Raw genomic sequence first — 18948 nt, 5'->3', positions numbered from 1 at the left:
CCCCCCCCCCCCTCCGACCCTCACAAAGCGGGAAACCTTGTTTACTTGGGGTATGATTTGTGAGAATTATCAGTATTTTTTTGTGATAGAAAGTAATCAGTAATGTTGTGCTTTATCTCATTGTTTGCTTCTTTTGTATAATACGATAATTTCTCTACCTGCTGCGCGTGTGGTCTGAGGGCTCAAAACATCATTTTTGTTTTGTTCTGGTTGACTATCGTATGAGTGATTGCCTCGTTCGTTTGTTGTTCTGGTTGACTATCGTTTGAGTGATTGTCTTTGTTCGTTTGTTGTATGCATATCTGCAGCTGGGCCACATACTTCGACGATTTTAAGAAAGACACAAAATGCCTCCTCAGTTTCTTATTGTACTCGTTGATACGTGGGCGCAAGCAGAACAAAATTTGGAGTACAAATAAAATTCCTAAGGAAATTTAAAGACATTAGGTTCTAAGACCTACTCCAAACATGCATATCTGCAGCTAGGTCACGTACCTTGACGATTTTAAGAAAGACACAAAATGCCTCCTCAGTTTCTTATTGTACTTGTTGATACGTGGGCGTAAGCAAAACAAAATTTGGAGTACAAATAAAATTCCTAAGGAAATTTAAAGACTTTAGGTTCTAAGACCTACTCCAAACCTGAGGCTCAACTTTTAGGTTTTAAGCCTTATCTTTTAAATTATAACTTATTTTCAGGCTAAATTTAGCTCAGCTAATGAGTTGGTTCATCGTATATGTGTATTTTTTTATATATATTTATAAATTTATTGAATCCAATGGTTAAGATCTAAGATGATCAAATCTGTCCAAATTTAAAGATAACGGCTAAAATAATTATTAAAAAAATTTCATGAGTTTCATATTCTTTCGTAGTGTTTTATGAGTTTTATGATGTCAATTTAATGATTTTTCAATATTTATCTGAATTTAAATATTTTTAGGTTAAATTAATTTATGATAGTTTACTTAATTTATTTTTAAAAAATAAGTTACTTTAAAAATTAATTTTAAATTCATTTTTTAATAATTTTGAATTAAAAAATTAAAGTAGAAAAACTATTTATGAGTTAAAATTTTAATTTTTTAAGCTAAAAATTTAGATTTTGATCAAAGGTTGGTGACTGTGTAAGAGTATTTCATATTTCACAATTTTGGGAGATTATATTGGATTATTTTGGGTTCGCTGGGACCCACAAGGAATTTTATCTTCCCTGCATTCAATCTCCCTCTACTCGCCCCTCTCCGGAACTCTCTCTCTCCCGCCCGTTATCGACAGCACTGTGAAGAACGTGGCGAACCCTGCGCCGAGGGAGGACGACGACGAGCTCGAAGAAGGAGTGATCGTAGGCGACCAAGATTCCGTGTTGGCGAAGCCGCCAAAAGGAATAGCGCTGCAGTCGCATTCCTGGACCTTCTGGTTCGATTACCCGGCCGCCAAGTTCAAGCAGAAGGATTTTGTGAAATTTTGAAGAACCCGCCAAGTCCAAGTCCAAATGGGCACGGTTTCAATTTCCGCATTGTCGGGTCTAAATTCAATTTCCATCCCCAGAGATTACAACCCTTTTGCAATTTTTAATAAAGCCGGCGTCTTGACAGCGTGTAGTACAAGGAGTGGAAGCTTTAGGTTCCATGGCGCTCAGAGGCACTCAAAGCTGAGGACTTTTTCGGTCAGGTCGTTGAGCCCGACTGCTTCGTTTCGGACCCAGGTGGGAACTTGGGAAGCACCCGACGATGGCAGCGGCAGCGAAGACGAGGAGGATGAAGAAGAAGAAGAAGAAGAATTGGGTTTCCAAAGTGAATGGGAGGAAGAAGAGGGAAAAGGTGTTCCAGCTACTGCTACTGATGCTGCTGCTGCTGCTGCTGTTGATAAGTCCACAACAAACAAGTATGAAGAGGATCTTGTAAAAGGTTATATGCTCTGGTGCCCCTAATTTTCTATGTTCATATTTATTTGTTCACTTCAATGGATGTTCTAAAAGTTTAAAACAAGCACTTTTGCTTCATAAGCGCTGTTATTAGAAACACATTTGGAATTGCTTTGCACTTCTATGACCCTCGAAGCGCATCGTCAAGTGCACTTTTGGTTGTCATCAAGTGCTTTTAGGCCATCTAGAATCAATCCCAAACGGCAAGCAGGCCCTTAATGGGGAATGTTCTATTTGTAGAGAGTGACATGATGTGTTCCAATTGATGTTTTGACAAAAATGGCATGCCCAACTGTCTCACAAGAGAACGTTTAACTTCTAACATGTTAGCTTGCAATATTTGCAAACCTGTTGCTTTATTAAAGATTACTCAACTCTTCTGGCTGTTATAATTTCCCGGCCATGTAGATCTTCAAAGACCAGTTTAGCTGTTTTCTTCTTCAATGTAATGTAATACCACTTTTTGGGATCTCATTTCCTGGTAAACATCTAATATCTGTTATTCGTGTTGCAGAAGTTGAACAGCTCTTGGAGCAAGAAGAAATAGCAATTTTGCAAAAGCATGCGGCTCCCAACATCAAGAAAATATCGACGGTAATTCTTTCTTCTTATGTATAAATGTCCTGAAGTTAGTTTATAGAAGTCTGGTCCTGCTATTACCTATCTCCTATAGTACAATTTACTACTAAAATCTAGATGGAGCAACTGAACTATTTCTTAGTCTCTATAGCATTACGAGCTCACAACTGTAAATAGGAAGTCGTATTTGCAATAAGAGACTGGCCTGTCTTTCTACATTCATTTATTGTGTTTCGTACTTTCATTACTCAGGAAAAATGGAACCCGATACATACTCTTGCACTGTCAGGGATGGTAACTTTCATGGACAAGCTACTTGAAGATGGTTTAGATATTGACGTTGTTGATAAGGCGAGTTTTATCTGTAATTGAATCACCATATCTGTCTCCAACTTGGTGGCACTATACCTGGATTATTAAACCTCCAATAATTTGGTGAAACAGGATGGTACAACTGCTCTTCATACTGCAATCATAGCCAAAAAGGAAGCTGTAATTAGTCATCTGCTAAGAAAAGGTGCAAGTCCTCATGTCAGAGACAGGGTAAGGATAAGATTTTCTTTAATATCTCTCCCAATCCATTTTTCTTTATGGGAACAATGAGTTTTTGTGTTTATCATCTATAGGATGGTGCTACGCCGCTTCATTATGCAGTACATGTAGGTACCAAGCGGATTGTCAAGTTATTGATCAAATATAAAGTTGATGTCAATATTGCAGATAATGTGAGTTTTGTTTTTTATTGTTTAAATTCCCCAATGCCTATACCCAGTTAATCCTTTTTATTTTCGTTTCTCAGCTTGTTAACAACATCGTATAATGTATTTCAGGATGGATGGACTCCGTTGCATGTTGCTGTTCAAAGTAGAAACAGAGACATTGTGAAAATTTTGTTAGTCAATGGTGCAGATAAGAGCAGAAGAAATAAGGTATCGTTTACCATATACAAAGCAGGGATCCATAGTAGAGACAAAGCAAGGATTTTTTTACTTTCTGTTGTTTCTGTCAAAGTGATTAACGCTGCTCCGTGTGTTTCAGGACGGCAGAACTCCGCTAGATCTGGGTTTATGTTATGGGAAAGATTTCAAGTCCTATGACCTCACCAAGCTACTGAAGACGGTGCCTATGGACAGAGAGTTTTAGAAGTCTATGTTCCGACTTCATCTCCTTGCATGGATGGAATATTTGAGGACGGAGACGGGGAGTATCTGAAGAAGCAAATTAGTTGGATGAAGGATAAACAGAGGCATGTATGTATTTCACTGTAGGGTGTAGAGGTAATGGATGCATCCTGGATGAGCTGTTTTGCATCCCATGATTTCAAGGTTGGTCTGTTGTATAAGGGTACAGGAGCCGTTGGATAGATGACTTCCTGGATTTTGTTAGGGGAAAGGTTCTTAAATTTATTTTCTTAAGTTTGTTGGTAAATCAAAATATGAGTGTAAATGAGGAGGATGGACATGGAACGAGTTGACTGTCATTGTAATGTCTCGGTCTAGTAATACTAGGCTATGAGTAAATATTTCTTTATACGGCATTGTATTATTGGACCGAGACATCACTTAAAGATGAACCTGTTTTATGCAAGTTGTTTTTGTAAAAGAGCCGGTCAAGTTGAATGCTAAGGTGCACATGCTTGCTTAGAGATTATTATTCAAACTTAAACTCAACCAAAGCTAACCGTCGATAATTTATAATACCTGCTAAACTAATTACCTCGGCTAAATAATATTTTTTGTCAGCCCGACTTGGAAATAACGTGCCAATTAACACATCATTAAATTTTGAAGTTAATACATTATAAAAAAAAAAATTATATAAGTCTCACGTAATACATAAATTAATAATTTTCTGATACATAGTGATTATGATTCGATTACGAAGCCTTTCTAAAATATGACACAAACATTATTTACTCCTTGAAATCAATATCACTTTGGGTGGTATCTAACTTTTCTTTAACATGGTAAGAAGTTATGGTGTAGCTGCAACAAAAAAATACTCAATGTCATCACCTTGAGAGCTTCTTTTCGTGAAACGGACTCCATGAATTTTTTTTGTTTAAATAGAGTTTTTGCGGTTCGAGCTCATACCCCGCGTTTAAATAGAATTTCTTTTTGTTTGAAAATAGCAAAGCAACTTTACTAGTACATGTATGGCATGTGCGCTATCCCAAACGACATCGAAGTACAAGTCGTTCATGGTCCGGTTCATACCCCGCGTTTCAAAGGTGGAGAAGCCGAGAACGAAGACACGCACAACACACCCTCTGCATCTAAAAAACATTACGCACTAATCAGGTAGAGGTTGAGACCTAGTGTTTAGACGGATTTAATTCAATTTCTTATATAAACATATAAATAAGTACTTACTTACATTTTAAAAAATAACTACACTTGAATTGAGAATTTAGGAAAGCTAAAACTTAAAACTTAAATCATCATGGCGTTGCCATCATCACAAACTAACGTAGCAAAGATAAATTAAAAAAAAAAAAAAAACAACAGAATCAAATTCGAAAATTCACTAACTCAAAATCTCGATTATTTTTTAGTGAAGTTACCTATAAAACCCTTTAACTTAATTTAAAAAAAATTAAACAAAAAAAATATATGTACAAATTAAATAAAAAATGGGTACATATTAAAATTCAAAATTATGGTTACAAATTAAAACTAAAAAGAATATTGGTGCAAATTACAAAAAGGGTACAAATTAGAAATAGATTAATAAATTTTTCATTTTTAAAATTGACAAATGATGACTTGTAAATAATTTTAATATTCAAATAATGACATGAAAATTAGTCAAAGGACCTTGATTAAAAATAAAAAAAGAAATAAGGTTTCAATTAATGAGAAGGAAAAATGAGGGACGAGAACCTAATTTATCCTAAAAAAAATTAAACAATGAAACCGCATAGCCACCCGTCTAGCCAATGCCCGGTTTTAGAACAGTGGTCTACTGCACTGAACTCACAATGCCTGGAGTTGTCTCACCAAAACAATGACGTTGACACACAATACATTCTTTTATTATTTATGTTTTTATGTCTTTATATATGGATTAAATAATAATTTGGTATGAAATTCATCATTCATGTGAATCGATTAAATTGTGAGTGAGTGAAAAAAAGTATTATTAAACCGTAATATTTTTTTTTTGAAAGGAAGACAATATCATTAACTTGGGAAAATAGACATTACACTTTGATATAAAGCCACCCCGCTAAACGTTGAGACCCTCCCTCTTTCGCAATTTCTGTAGCCGTTAACAGAATTCGCGCCATCTTATTAAATTCCGAAAAACCCTAAACCCCAAAATCCAAAACCCTATCTTCTCAATTTGATCGAGGAAAGATGCTAGTGGCGAAGAGTCTGAGCAAGGCAGTAGTGCCGTCCTCTCTCATAGAGAATCCTTCTCCTGGTAGCCTCCAGTCCACTCGCCTCGCTCTCCATGTGCGTACTCTCCCAAACCCTAACCCTAACCCTACCTCTTTCCGATGTCCTCTCTTTTTCTCTCCCTTTGTATTTATTTATTTATTTATTATAATTGTTCTAATTTCTGTCAGGTTGCCGAGGACTGCTCCTCGTGTTGGGTCTACATCGCCTCCGGCTGCCAAATTTATAAGCTTCAGGTATTATATCTCACAAGCCATAATTTGACTATTTTTTAACCTTCTAATTTCTAGTATCTTTGAAAGTTTGGTAAATGTATGCCAATTTGCGGGACTGTGATTTCGGTACTTTTGATTGTTTCTAGATACTAAATCTGAAAGGCATGCCTAAAGTTAGATATGTAAATTTGTAAAATTTCGAAGAACCGTGAGTGTGATATCCCAGTTCAACTGCGAAATGTTTGTTTGAGATCAGTCGGGGTTGGAACTTGCCATGGTAGAGAAACAAAATTGCTGATAAAAACACTAACAAATATTAATACAACGTGTTCCGAATTTTAGGTATGACATAATTTGATCATATGTTACTAGTCAAAGTGTATGGTGGTTAAGCTAGAAGCTTTCTTAATATTCTTCTTTTTGTTTCATTTAAGATTCCATTGGAAGAGTCTCTGGTCGGTGAAGGGAAAGAAGGCCTTCTGATTCCTGTACTCAGGGAGGTATGCAATTTCATGAATTGAAGCATGGCTATTCAGTAATCAGTATATTCTGTGTTAGTTATGTAATAATTCCTCTGATCCTTGAAGGTTATGGATTCCTTTATGGTTAACCGTTGCCCTCATCGTTCAGAAATTCAGAGTATGGTACTTGCTGAAACAGAGAGTAAGTGATTGTTGCACTGAGGTATATTTTTTTTCTTGTTAGGTTAGGCTCACGTTCTGTATTGATTGCCCATACCATCATTGTTAGATTTTGGATAAGCTGGGGAAAATAGAGGGTGCATAGTGCTGTTGCTTATACCTCTTCTTTGACCTCCATTTTTTAAGGATATTGTATACTTTTTGTTGTTCCAATTGAAGAGTAGGAGTAACATTTTGTTTTATTATTTTAGGATTTAGACCCTTTTCATGAAAAAGCAGGAATGATGTGTACCTTTTTCTAAAATTGAATATCAAACTTAGATCAGGAGTTAGCTTCAGATTAGGAAAATGCTAGGGAGACCACCTTTTTATACCACATTTGTGTACCATCTGTTGTGGCAAGTTATGTGTGCATGTCACGTCAATTAATGAACTTATCTTATTGGATGTTGGTTGTATGCATCACTTGCCACATGAGATGGTGCACTAATGTGGTATAAATGTGCTGTATCTTGCATTATTCTTCAGATAATGTATTCTAGAAAATGTGCAAATATCATTTCAGAATATGGGTTTTGGAAATTTCCCTAATTTCTTATCATTTGTTATCTTGTCAAAATGCAGGCAATGAATATTCAATGTTGGGAACTGTGGATTCTTATGGTCACCTTATTGTATCAAAACTAGATACTACTGGTGAAGGTACAATTTCTCATTTAGTTTTGATTTGTGGTTCTACCCTTGTTGTGGGGATTTGGGAATATATGCTTTTAAAGAGAGAAAAGTGAAGTTGATGGCCTTCCTGGGAGATGATTTAACGTGCCATGTAGAGGTTCCTTTTTCTTTTCATTTTGTGTGTGTGTGTGTGTGTGTGTGTGTGTGTGTGGAGAGAGAGAGAAAGAGAGAACGTGCTATGTAGAGGTTCCTTTTTCTTTTCATTTTGTGTACACAGCTTTGGGTAATGGAGAGAAACACAATCATAGTGGCTTTACAATTGAGAGAAGAGCGCCTCCAACCTTAATTGGATCAAAATGTTTAGTTCCTGTAGTGGTTTGGTCTGCATTAAGGCCCAGAAAGGAGCTTTCTTTATATTCAATCCTTGCACTGCAGTGTCCTTGCAAGTTCCCGATTGCCCCATGCCAATTCATGTTTTCCCTCAACCAATTGGATCAAAAGATAGAGGCATAAAGCTTCTTTTTCATGAAGACTAACTGAACTTTCCTAATTTGAGCAACCGCCTAATCTACTCTTTAAGAATATTAGCAATGGAAAAGAACTTGCGATGAATAACCACGGTTGAGCAACTAATGCATAATTTAAGGGAAGAAGGACCTGCCATGAAAATTTTAATCTCCTTTTCCCACTCATGAGTAAATGAATGCTTAATATGTGTAACGAAAATAAGAAAAAAAGAGTCACTTCCCATTTATATGTTTTATGATCTTGAGATCGAGATAGCCCTGCAATCATAGAGCGTGTGCAAGAAGCTAGTATACAAAATGCCCAAGGTCATTACAAAGTTATTAACAATCAAAATTTGCCAAATTAATCAGTTTTTTTCTCTCTTTGTATCTTGATTCAATGCATTTGCAGCATCATTTTAATATGAAAGTGAGGTAGAATATTACATCACCAATTGAATTATGTGAAGGGTTTCAACTATGTGCATATTATGGTTTTTGTTTCATTTTGTGTTTGGCTTACTAATTGTAGAATTAACCTATTAAATTCTCACATGTAGAGCGGCTTACTTATTCAGTATTGCCTCGTGATTGTGGCATTGGAGAAAGTGGTTGGGCAGGGCTTTCCTTCAGTCCAGCACAATGGTCTACGGTACTGAGTGATTACTTTTACTTTTGACACTTAATCTGAATTTTTGCGTTGTGTTTCAAAACGCCGTTTCATTTGTGATTAATCAGCCAAAAATACCAAAGCTGAACCATGTTATGAATAGTATTAAGTTTTCTGGATTCATTATTGACAATTAGTTTAGTTATCTTCAACTCTGCTTCTGTTAATTCTATATTCTTGTGTTTTATTTGTTTCACATTTATAATCAACAGATAATAGATAATTGAGATTTAAGAGTAATTTTTAAACGATGCCTTGTTTTCTAGTATGTACTGGTTTCTCATCTGTCAGTAAAAAAAACCTTTCATTTTCTTAAACTTTTCCATTGGGACTTTTTTTTTTTTTATCTCTTTTATCTAATTTCTTTTTGTCAGACTTCCAGTATCTTTAATATCTTAGAATTACATATTGAAATCATTACAGTATTGAAGTAAAATTAAATAAACACATTTAGCCTTGTAGGCCAAAGTGTTATTCAGAGAAGCTGAGTTTATAAGATACAATTAAGTTCACACGACTAAAATTTTTACATGATCAATAAAAGGTGCAAGGAAAATTTGTAAGTCACACGGAGACGTCTTTCCTGTTAATAAGAATGAAAAATAGGACAGATGTGCTTGCTGTATCCTTTCCTTTGTAAACATTTAACCCAAATAGTTGGGAGACTATGATTTGTTCTCTGATTAGTTTTTCCTAATTATATTTCTCTATATATATGCCTCATCTCTTTTCCAGGCAGCCATTGCGCGTAGCTTCTGCAAAACCATTGATGTTTATGACCAGGATATTCATGTCAGGACATTGTGTACGTAAGTGTTACATGTGGTTCCTGAATAGTTATTTATTATTTCTAGTTGAAATCCATCACTGTCTATATTTGAAAGAAATTAAATTCCATATAATTGTGATACTTGTGTTTAGAACAAATCGATTCAACTGGGACATTCAAAACACCATGTTCTGGCATGTGTGCGTTTGTTTTTTCATTTGTGCTTTTCATCAATCTTTAATTCTCAGTATCCGTTGAGATGGTTATACTAAATGCTGAAATTGCTTTCATTGATATCTCTAAGTTCCATTCCTGTGGAATGTTTTGAAATGTAAAATGTTGTCACCTCTGGTTGTTTCTGGAACCACCACGTTCCTTCAATTTACTACTGCATATTATTCCAGGATGAACAAAAGAAAATAGAGAATCAAAGGACAAGCCTCTCTTTTAGTCAATATTTATTTTCTATTATAGTTTGTTTAAATGCTTTGTGATGAAAAGAGCTATCAATTGTATATGACTAGTTCATGAGATATGTGTTCAGAGTGCGTATGTGATTTTCTTTGTGCACTTTGCCTATGATTTTCATTTCACTGTAATGGCTGACTGATCACCAATATATTCAACCTAGGTTATGCAGCTACACAGAAAACTTATATCCATTACCGAAGATCCTTATAGAGCTTTCAGTCAACTTTGTTACATTAATTTTATGTTAAAAAAAAATATTTCCAGACCTTTATGTTAACATAGCCATTTTACAGACTTTGGTATCCGTCATCATTGAACTTCATAACAAGTTCGCATTATGGAAATGAGGGTTCTATATTAGCAATCACAGAAGGTTCCCAGGTAAAACTTTTGTGTTTTTATACCTTTTAGGTTTTCGAATGGTTTCATGGACTTTATTATTCAGTATGCTTGAATTGCTTAGCTGCATCTATTGGGATAACTGTAGCTGACTATATGGGACTTGAGAATGAAAGAAAATGGTGGCTGTCTACAACGAATATGTGGTTCCCTTGGTGATGCCTTTTATGCTGTGTGCTGTTCTTCAACTGGGAATGTTGCAGTCGGCGGAGCTGATCGTACAGTGACAATCTACGATCCTCGCAGGTGGGTACCATTTGGTTCAATAATATCCAGGTTGTTCTAGTTATCTTTGGTTGTCCATGATTCTTGTTGATTTGCAATTTATGCTTTCCTTAGGCTCCAGTAGGTATTCAGAAGCTAAGGAAAATAATTGAAACTTTAGTTTTTCGTTTCGACTCTTCTTTTACACTCTGCAAAACTGAGAACTCAGAGTCTGAACTGAAACCGGATATATGGTATGTGTTAATTTCATGTAGATGGTCATCATTATCAAGATGGGTGCACTGCTCCAAATATGAGGTCAGTTATGTGTTTTAACATATGATGCATTGTCTTTGTGTATGAGCCCACAGTGCATTTATTTGTTTTTAACTTTTTCCCTCAACTTTTGCGACCTATTGTATGGATTGTGCAACAATAGAAATCTGTGCTTCGTTCTTTCTTTTAGTCTTAATTTGCTAATCGTTTGTCCTTTATTTTAATAGTGGACTTTCAGTTTTAAATATAACGAACTTGCACTTTGTTCAAAAGCGACCAAATTTCTGTTGTTTTATTAATTTTTTTTTGCAGATAACTGGGCTTGCTTTCTCTTCAGTTGACTCCAACTACATCTACGTACAAGGTGTTGACTATGAGGTTATTGCAATTTCTTTTTAACGTTCCTTTGTTTACATGGTAACTTCATTTTCAGGTGAATGATTTTTGCTAAGCTTTGGTAATTTAATGATCACCCTAAACCGTCTGACGAGACTGACATGAAAGTTTAATTTATTTTTTTTAGAATTGGTTGGAGGCATTTATGTTGTTTTGAAAGGCAAACTTAGTTTTATACGTACTGATATACTAATATCCCGAAAGCAAAGACAACTAAGATCGAAGTCCTCATTGTTGCTTTCTAAGATGACCCATAAAACACTCCGAGGGTTCAGAATTTGAGAAGCTTTATTTTCATCTGTCCCAATTGCTTATAAATTTTTAAAAGAAGCGTGACATAAGTTACTTTGGCCCTCTTCTGCACCTGGTTTTCTTTTATCCATCATTTGGAAATCTTTCTAATAGCTGACTTGTTACTCTGAATTCTCATTGCGGCAACCTACGACTTTGTTTGCAGGTCTTATGTGGACAGTGGAAAGATAGCAGAAAGTTATCTTCATTTAGAGGAGACTCAAACTGGCTTGGTTTTAGCAAGGTATTACTTTCTAATGATTTGCACGCCTTGAATACATTTTTTCCTCACACATAGAATTTTAATTGTGTTCCTTGAATCAAAACCGGAAATTTGTTCTATTGAAAACTCCTTACAAATGTAAAGGTTCGGAGGTTTCTGGGATTTCTGGAAATTTGTTCTATTGAAAGCTAAGTACGAATGTCGAGTTAATCTACGATTATCTTTCTTCTACAATAGGAAGCCAAGGATGATTTTATCCAACTGACCTAGGAGTGATAGGATCCGAGCAATTAAACAAAAAAACAGCTTTGCCTATAATTTCCAATAAAATTCTCAAACTTTGATGTGCTATTGCAGTGCCAAAATAGGGATCTTCTAGGTGGATGGTGTGACTCTGGTAGTATCTTTGTAGCCGATGTTGTAGCTAAAGAGAACTAAACAAACTCGCCGACATGTTCTTCCAATGGATCTCCCGGTGCTCGTTCAACTTGATTCTCATCTGCGTAAGAGAACTTTCACTTCCGTGCTGTATCGCTCTGCAAAAGAGTCGCAGGCAGTCATTTTGAGTAGCTACCAATGCCGTCCCCCAGTGAATTCTAATGTATTAGTTCTGCAATTTAGAATTGTGCACATGAAATGTAGGGTTACCGTGATATGAACTGTTTCTAACTTTCTGATTTGGAATTAATGTGATTATAGATTCTGAACTTATCTTCCTATTTTTTTGTTTTCGGTTTCCAATAGGCGTCCACATGTGTGAGTAACAATCAGTTGTTGATGGCTATGGATTCTGCAATAGCATTTAGGTTCCTGAACCCTTCTGCAATAGAGTCCACACATATCTACAGCTAGTGGCGGAGCCACATAGAGACCAGTGACGACCCAGGCCTATTCTGAAATTTCAACCTTTTGTATGTACTCTCTGTAAGCTTTTACAAAAATGAGCCTGTGGCTCATTAGCGTATACAGCCTAGAGCAAGATGTAATTTTAAGTCATGATTTTAAATTTTAAAGCTGCACCATTTTTGTTTGATTAAAACTTTCCATGCCAATACAAAAACAACACCTTTAATTTTCTTCCATTAATTATATTTTAAAGACTAATTTCTTTATATGGCTTAAATGCTCCTTCTAATCTGATTTTTTGACTTCGGCACTGACTAGAGTTGATAGTCACTCATGTGCATGGACAATTATCAAAGTTCACCCCATATACAACTTGGATCTAGTTAGGTATTCGGATGTATTTATTGGTGGTTGAGGGTTTAAGAATGCGTCAAAAGTCAAGGGTCAAGATGCCTGGCTTGGTTGACCGATAGGGGTTATATTGGCTGTGGCTGCTGTCCGGTTTTTTTAGGGCGAGGTGTGTGTGTTAGGGCATGTATGGTTTTGGACCACGTTAATAGCAGACCCTAAAATAAGAAAAAGGGCCCCCACCCTAACTGTCATTTCTCATGCTCGAGAGCAAGTTTTATGGCACGGATATACTATAATGGTAATATTTTATGTCAGTGATATAATGATATGTACAAAGAAAATAACACATGTTCTTGTATTATTGATACAAAACATCATCGTGACGGTATACTTGTGTCATACAAGTTATTTTCCATCTCAGTAAAACAGTTAACTATTACTAGTTCCAAATTATTATCATATGTTATTATTGACTTTGGGTTCTTGCTTTATTTTGTTTTCCTCTATAAAATCTGCCTCCTACTTCATTTAATTCACGAGGATTCGCACAAAGATGGTTGCCATAAATCAATTTGTTGAAAATAATTTATTAAGCTGCTATCGATCTAATAGTATTTTTCTTCTTCGTGTCTGAAAAAGATTTTTAGTTTGAATATTTCATTCCTATTTATTTATTTAAATTGTTAAAATATTTATTCTTCATTGCTTCTGTAAAAATCACTTTTGCTCTAAAGAGATTTTAACAAAGTACTTATATTAGAAACATATAGAAATTTCTGTTAAAAATCTAACTGCTTGAAAAAGGAAGCGTCCGCCAAGTGTTTTGCCAAATATATATTAAAAAATTAATTTTAGTCATTTCAGAAGTAATTTTTATCAAACTTTCTATCATTCGATCTAAGTGAATGGTACGTGAATAACATCATGAAGAATATAATTAAGTAAATGGCATCATCAAAAATTTAAAATAAAAATCATTTTGAAAGAATAACGACACCAGAAGACTGATTCAATCACATATATTATTGAATGGAATGAAGCATATCGTAATTTTGACCATCCTCCATCAAAGCGACAGTGCTACACACGTCCCACTCCATCCATCCATGCATCAACTCAAGGAGAGATTTTATAGTGTATCGGAAACACAGTTCCGTACACTAAATGTCACAAAAAAATTGGCTAAAGGTTTTTTTTTTTTTTTTCCAGTACTCATCCTTTGTTTTATAACACTTATTATACCTAGTCGTGCATCCGGTACATTGAAAAATTTCTTCAACTCAGGAAGAAGAAGCGCAAATCATTTAATAAATTTCAAAAGACCAATTCCAAAATATAATCAAAGCTTATTATCCTCTCGAAGCTCTTGATTCTTCTTCATCTTCAACCAGGAAACTACTTTTTCTTGTGGTCCAAGAAAGAACCCATATCAAATGGAAAAGAAAGTCGCAATTTGTTTCTTTTTGTTATATTTTTCCTTTTTTTAATTATGTGCTTAATTGTTTCAAATGATAAAAATTAATTATAATATTTGGTAGAGTGAAAGATGGATTTCTTTCTTTGTTTAGGAAACGAGGAAAAGAGAGTTTTTTTTTTTTTTTTTCACGCCCTAAACGTTTGGAGGGATTTTTATCATGAGTCATGAAATTTAAAAATTTTTCATTTTACATTAGAAAGCATTTAAATTATACTAATTTATGTCTCCGCTCAAATAGAATATTTAAATTTCATTAAACAAAAAACATGATGAGCGTACAACTTGTATTTTGGTTGATACATAAGCCACATTTGCATCACATTGACAGAAATAATTATCAATTTAATAAAAAATTAGATGTTCAAACAAACAAAGGGAGATAATTCAAAAGTGTCAGATTTAATGTGAGACAATTAAAACCTAAAAATTATTATTTTAAGTCACTTAGTACTACGGTCTAATAGTATTTCTCTTCATTTGTAAGTAAGAGGTCTTATGTTTAATTCTCGTTAAAAGCGAATTTTAACCACATTATTACTAGCCTATTGCAAGGCTAAACTCACCCTCTCCTCTTTAATATAGATAACATAATATTGTTTGTTAAAAAAAAATTATTATTTTAAAAGAGTAAATGTGACATCCCACATCGCCTAGGGGAGTGATCCTTAAATGTATATTCTCATCTTTACCTAGCACGAGGCCTTTTGGGAGCTCACTGGCTTCGGGTTCCGTAGGAACTCCGAAGTTAAGCGAGAAGGGGGCTTGAGCAACTTCCCACATCCCGCCCCGGGGCGAATCACTTCTCGGGCTCACTCCACCACCGTAGCACGATATTGTCCGCTTTCGGCTTACCATTCCCTCACGGTTTTGTTTTTGGGAACTCACGAGCAACTTCCCAGTGGGTCACCCACATCCCGCCCCGGGGCGGATCACTTCCCCGGCTCACTCCACCACCGTAGCACGATATTGTCCGCTTTCAGCTTACCATTCCCTCACGGTTTTGTTTTTGGGAACTCACGAGCAACTTCCCAGTGGGTCACCCATCATGGGATTGCTCAAGCCCCCTTCTCGCTTAACTTCGGAGTTCCTACGGAACCCGAAGCCAGTGAGCTCCCAAAAGTCCTCGTGCTAGGTAAGGATGAGAATATACATTTAAGGATCACTCCCCTAGGCAATGTGGGATGTCACAATCCACCCCCCTTAGGGGCCCGACGTCCTCGTCGGCACACACGCCACCAGGGTTAGGCTCTGATACCAAATTGTCACATCCCCGCCCGGGACGGATCACTTCCCGGGCTCGCTCCACCAGCGTAGCACGATATTGTCCGCTTTGGGCTTACCATTCCCTCACGGTTTTGTTTTTGGGAACTCATGAGCAACTTCCCAATGCATCCATCATGGGATTGCTCAAGCCCCCTTCTCGCTTAACTTCGGAGTTCCGTAGGAACCCGAAGCCAGTGAGCTCCCAAAAGGCCTCGTGCTAGGTAAGGATGAGAATATACATTTAAGGATCATTCCCCTAGGCGATGTGGGATGTCACAGTAAAACGTAGTTAGCCTAAAAAGAAAATAAATAAATAAAATATTGGTGTCTTGGTTTATTAGACCATGTGCAATGGTGTGGGCTAAAATTTTAATTTGTAATCTAAAAAATTTAGAAAATTTAGGTCCTAATCCAGAGACAACTTTTCTCTTCTAATAGTTTTGGCTTAAATTTTAGGACAAGATTAATAAAGAATGATTTTAGCCTAAATTTTTTTAATAATTTAAAAAAAAAAATCAATTTCTGTAAATTATCTAATTTATTTTTATGAATATTTTAACATAAAAATATCAAACTTTAATAAATAATAAAAAAAATCACTGAACATATCCAGGAATCATGAAAGTCTAGGAACAACAATTACGATTTACAAATATAAAGATTTAAATTTTGAAACTTTAAATAGTTCTACATAAATGCTTCAATTTCACAACAATTACCAATACAAATGATAACTAAAACACTAATTAAAGATTGAAAACGATAATTATAATACTACATAAAAATTACAACTACTAATACTAATAATGTTCCTCATGACTTGGTTCTTGACTCGGTGATGGATTTTATGGTGAACTTGAGTAATAGACATTAGATGGATCATCATCCTCAAAGATATGTATTCAAAATTTAGCTCGACGACTGGAAAAAACTCGAGGGTTTAAAACTCAAAAATTTGAGCGAGGACCACCGCTATTCTTGGTTCATTTTCTGAAGGGAATTTAACCCAAAAATATGTTTCCACATTTATTCAAAATTTAGTCCAGTAATTAAAGAGGCTCGGGGGTGAGATTTACCCGTATCATTGCACACAGTATTAGGGCAGAGAGTGAGATATATCCCAGATTTGTTGCGAGGGAAGGGAGGTTGATAAACTTTTTACTGTGACCGGAACACGAGTAGTGTATCATTTGTTTTTATATAAGTGATGAGAAATTTTAATATTTAAATTATTAATTTTTTAACACACATATTTTACTATTTGTATAACAACACGTGTTGTATCATTCTATATTTTTATCACACTGTAAAATCTCTCTGAGAAGTGGGAAAACATTGGAAAAGAAAAGAGGCGTGAAAACAATGGAAAAGGATCCTCTATCCTTTTCTTAGGGATCCTAGGATTCAATGATCGTGACTATTCATCATATATCGTGCAATTAAAAATCATTAAGTACTATTTATATTTAATTTTAAATTTTAAATTTTGAAATAACTTATGACCGCACGATGTACAATAAACAGTCACGATCATTGAATTGCCTAATCCTTTTCCGAAAGGACTTGGATTGTCTGTCCTCCCCATCTCGAACCTTTCCTATCCCCTTCTATATTATGTGGTCACGATTACGCCACGTAAACATTTTATATTCTCATTGTTTTTTGTTTTATTATTTCTATAAAAAATCAATATAAAATATTAACGTATCTTAATCGTGATCATAAAAATAAAAAAAGATTAAAAATAATATAGGATGAGGAAGACAGACAATCCAAATCATTTTCGAAATCCATGACAATAAAAGTAAAAAGTGTGAAAAGAGCCAAGACACGTAGCTTTCGCACTAGCCCCCACGTAGTGGGCCATGCATGTATATTATATTCTGTTCATCATATGTCAGAAAGATATAGTGGGACGACAACTTGGGCATTAGCAATTTAATAAGACGGACCCATGACTTGTGGCTGCGTCAGATCATAGGTCCACCACCCCACATACCTCCACGTATATGAGAATTTATATATGTGGAAATTCTTTTATGTTGCTTGTTTGGTCTCGTTAAGTTTTTCGAACAAGATAAGTTTATTAATCCATGTTTGTTGCGAGGAGAGACCCTTCTATATAGAAATATTTGGGTTCAAAATAATCCCATTTTATATTGTAAAATTATGTTTTTTTTAATACAATTGATATTAACCATTTGAGTACAAACAATATTACGATTTTAAATTATACTAATAAGGAGGGTTTGAATCGGTTAAGTAATAAATATAAGAGGAGTACTCTAAACACCAAAACAATTCACTTGCAAAAACTTGATTCTTATACTAGCTGATGTATAAGAATTAGCGACATATTTACTTACCAGCAATACAAATATAAAGTATGTGTATCATTCTAATTCATCCTTTATTTATTGACATACAAGGAATGAAAAAAAATAAGAGTCTTAAGTTAAAACATATTTATTTCATTCTCAATTTCAACAAAATAATATTTTTATCTCACCTAAAATCTGTTAAGATAGCTAGTCCAAAATTGAAAATATATACTCATTAGTCTTAATTCAAGCAAAAACCTCTCCGTCATCTTATAATTTTGGTGTAATATTTTATAAAGATGGCGCGAAAATTATGTCAAAACGTGAGATCACAAAAACTTCATGCGAAGTCTTACTTTTAAGTGAGTCTTTTTATCATTTATCTCTTCAAGTTTTGGAAGCTGTAACAAGTGGACACTCAACAATTTAATATTAGTTAATTTGGAATATGCATGGCTGGCTTTTTCTCAGGACGAGTATAAACACTATCCACGATGTCTGTAATTGCATCATGTGAAGAGCAAAAGTGAATTATTCCAAGAACCAGGTCGGACGATTTAACTTTTCTTTCTTTTCACAGAATTTTGAGATTCGAAATTAAAGGAAAAGGATCTTGCCGGATCTTTTTTTTGGGGATTTTAGAGATCTCGTGATCATGATAGTTTATTGTACATCGTACGGTCAGTTTTTGTTAGGTACTATTTATATTTAATTTTAAATTTTAAATTTTGAAATGATTTCTAACAGCACGATGTACGATAAAAGATCATGATCATGGAATCCTTAGATCTTTAGAAAAAAAATCTGACGATGATCCTTTTCTAAAATTAAACTTTTCAGAAATTAAGTAATGGTATCATATTATTGCACTTTTCATTTCTCTAGAAAGAGTAGACAAACGTGCAATTAAGCGCTTGTCCTTTTTTTTCTTTCTTTTTTGAAAGAAAAGTAATTCCAACACCTAGATGGGGAAAAACGCACTAGTCATTGACAAAAAATGCTGACATGATTGCGAGTATAGCTACATGATTGCGAGTATGGCTAAA

At 35.0% G+C, this 18948-nt stretch overlaps 2 protein-coding genes across 5 annotated transcripts; both read left to right on the top strand.

Moving 5' to 3' along the window:
* The first annotated feature begins 1188 nt into the window (after nucleotides 1-1188).
* On the top strand, nucleotides 1189-4109 carry LOC137726791 (uncharacterized). Its single transcript, XM_068465751.2, has 7 exons — nucleotides 1189-1911; nucleotides 2443-2522; nucleotides 2760-2858; nucleotides 2952-3050; nucleotides 3134-3232; nucleotides 3338-3436; nucleotides 3546-4109. The coding sequence occupies exons 1-7, from the start codon at nucleotides 1497-1499 to the stop codon at nucleotides 3648-3650; spliced, it is 996 nt and encodes a 331-aa protein (XP_068321852.2). The 5' UTR covers nucleotides 1189-1496; the 3' UTR covers nucleotides 3651-4109.
* Nucleotides 4110-5742: 1633 nt separating this feature from the next.
* LOC137726427 (uncharacterized) lies at nucleotides 5743-12730 on the top strand. Of its 4 annotated transcripts, none has more exons than XR_015963159.1 (14): nucleotides 5743-5965; nucleotides 6079-6144; nucleotides 6558-6623; nucleotides 6711-6786; nucleotides 7389-7466; nucleotides 8506-8597; nucleotides 9351-9424; nucleotides 10149-10236; nucleotides 10343-10500; nucleotides 10734-10776; nucleotides 11047-11112; nucleotides 11588-11665; nucleotides 12002-12147; nucleotides 12389-12730. XR_015963159.1 is itself a non-coding variant. In XM_068465355.2 (13 exons), exons 1-13 carry the CDS (start codon nucleotides 5867-5869, stop codon nucleotides 12080-12082), a joined length of 1065 nt encoding a protein of 354 aa, XP_068321456.2. In that variant the 5' UTR covers nucleotides 5743-5866; the 3' UTR covers nucleotides 12083-12355. The 4 variants fall into 4 exon arrangements, 1 of the variants encoding a protein (XP_068321456.2); XR_015963158.1 differs by having other exon boundaries at nucleotides 12002-12282; XR_015963160.1 differs by lacking the exon at nucleotides 12389-12730 and having other exon boundaries at nucleotides 11047-11098; nucleotides 12002-12355.
* Nucleotides 12731-18948: the final 6218 nt, after the last annotated feature.

The sequence above is a fragment of the Pyrus communis genome, chromosome 5 (genome assembly GCF_041283825.1).
Source record: "Pyrus communis isolate YQ-2024b chromosome 5, ASM4128382v1, whole genome shotgun sequence".
NCBI lineage: Eukaryota > Viridiplantae > Streptophyta > Magnoliopsida > Rosales > Rosaceae > Pyrus > Pyrus communis.
The sequence above is the reverse complement of the archived record's forward strand: the minus strand, read 5'-3'. Positions and strand labels throughout refer to the sequence as shown.

What these genes read in the sequence shown, in the direction of transcription:
- LOC137726791 (XM_068465751.2), top strand. Translation starts at nt 1,497, where the DNA reads ATGGGCACGGTTTCAATTTCCGCATTGTCGGGTCTAAATTCAATTTCC. An exon ending in ACATCAAGAAAATATCGACG is followed by an intron (nt 2,523 to 2,759) that starts GTAATTCTTTCT and finishes TTCATTACTCAG; the next exon opens with GAAAAATGGAACCCGATACA. An exon ending in ATGTCAATATTGCAGATAAT is followed by an intron (nt 3,233 to 3,337) that starts GTGAGTTTTGTT and finishes AATGTATTTCAG; the next exon opens with GATGGATGGACTCCGTTGCA.
- LOC137726427 (XM_068465355.2), top strand. Translation starts at nt 5,867, where the DNA reads ATGCTAGTGGCGAAGAGTCTGAGCAAGGCAGTAGTGCCGTCCTCTCTC. An exon ending in ACTAGATACTACTGGTGAAG is followed by an intron (nt 7,467 to 8,505) that starts GTACAATTTCTC and finishes TCTCACATGTAG; the next exon opens with AGCGGCTTACTTATTCAGTA. An exon ending in ACAATCTACGATCCTCGCAG is followed by an intron (nt 10,501 to 10,733) that starts GTGGGTACCATT and finishes AATTTCATGTAG; the next exon opens with ATGGTCATCATTATCAAGAT.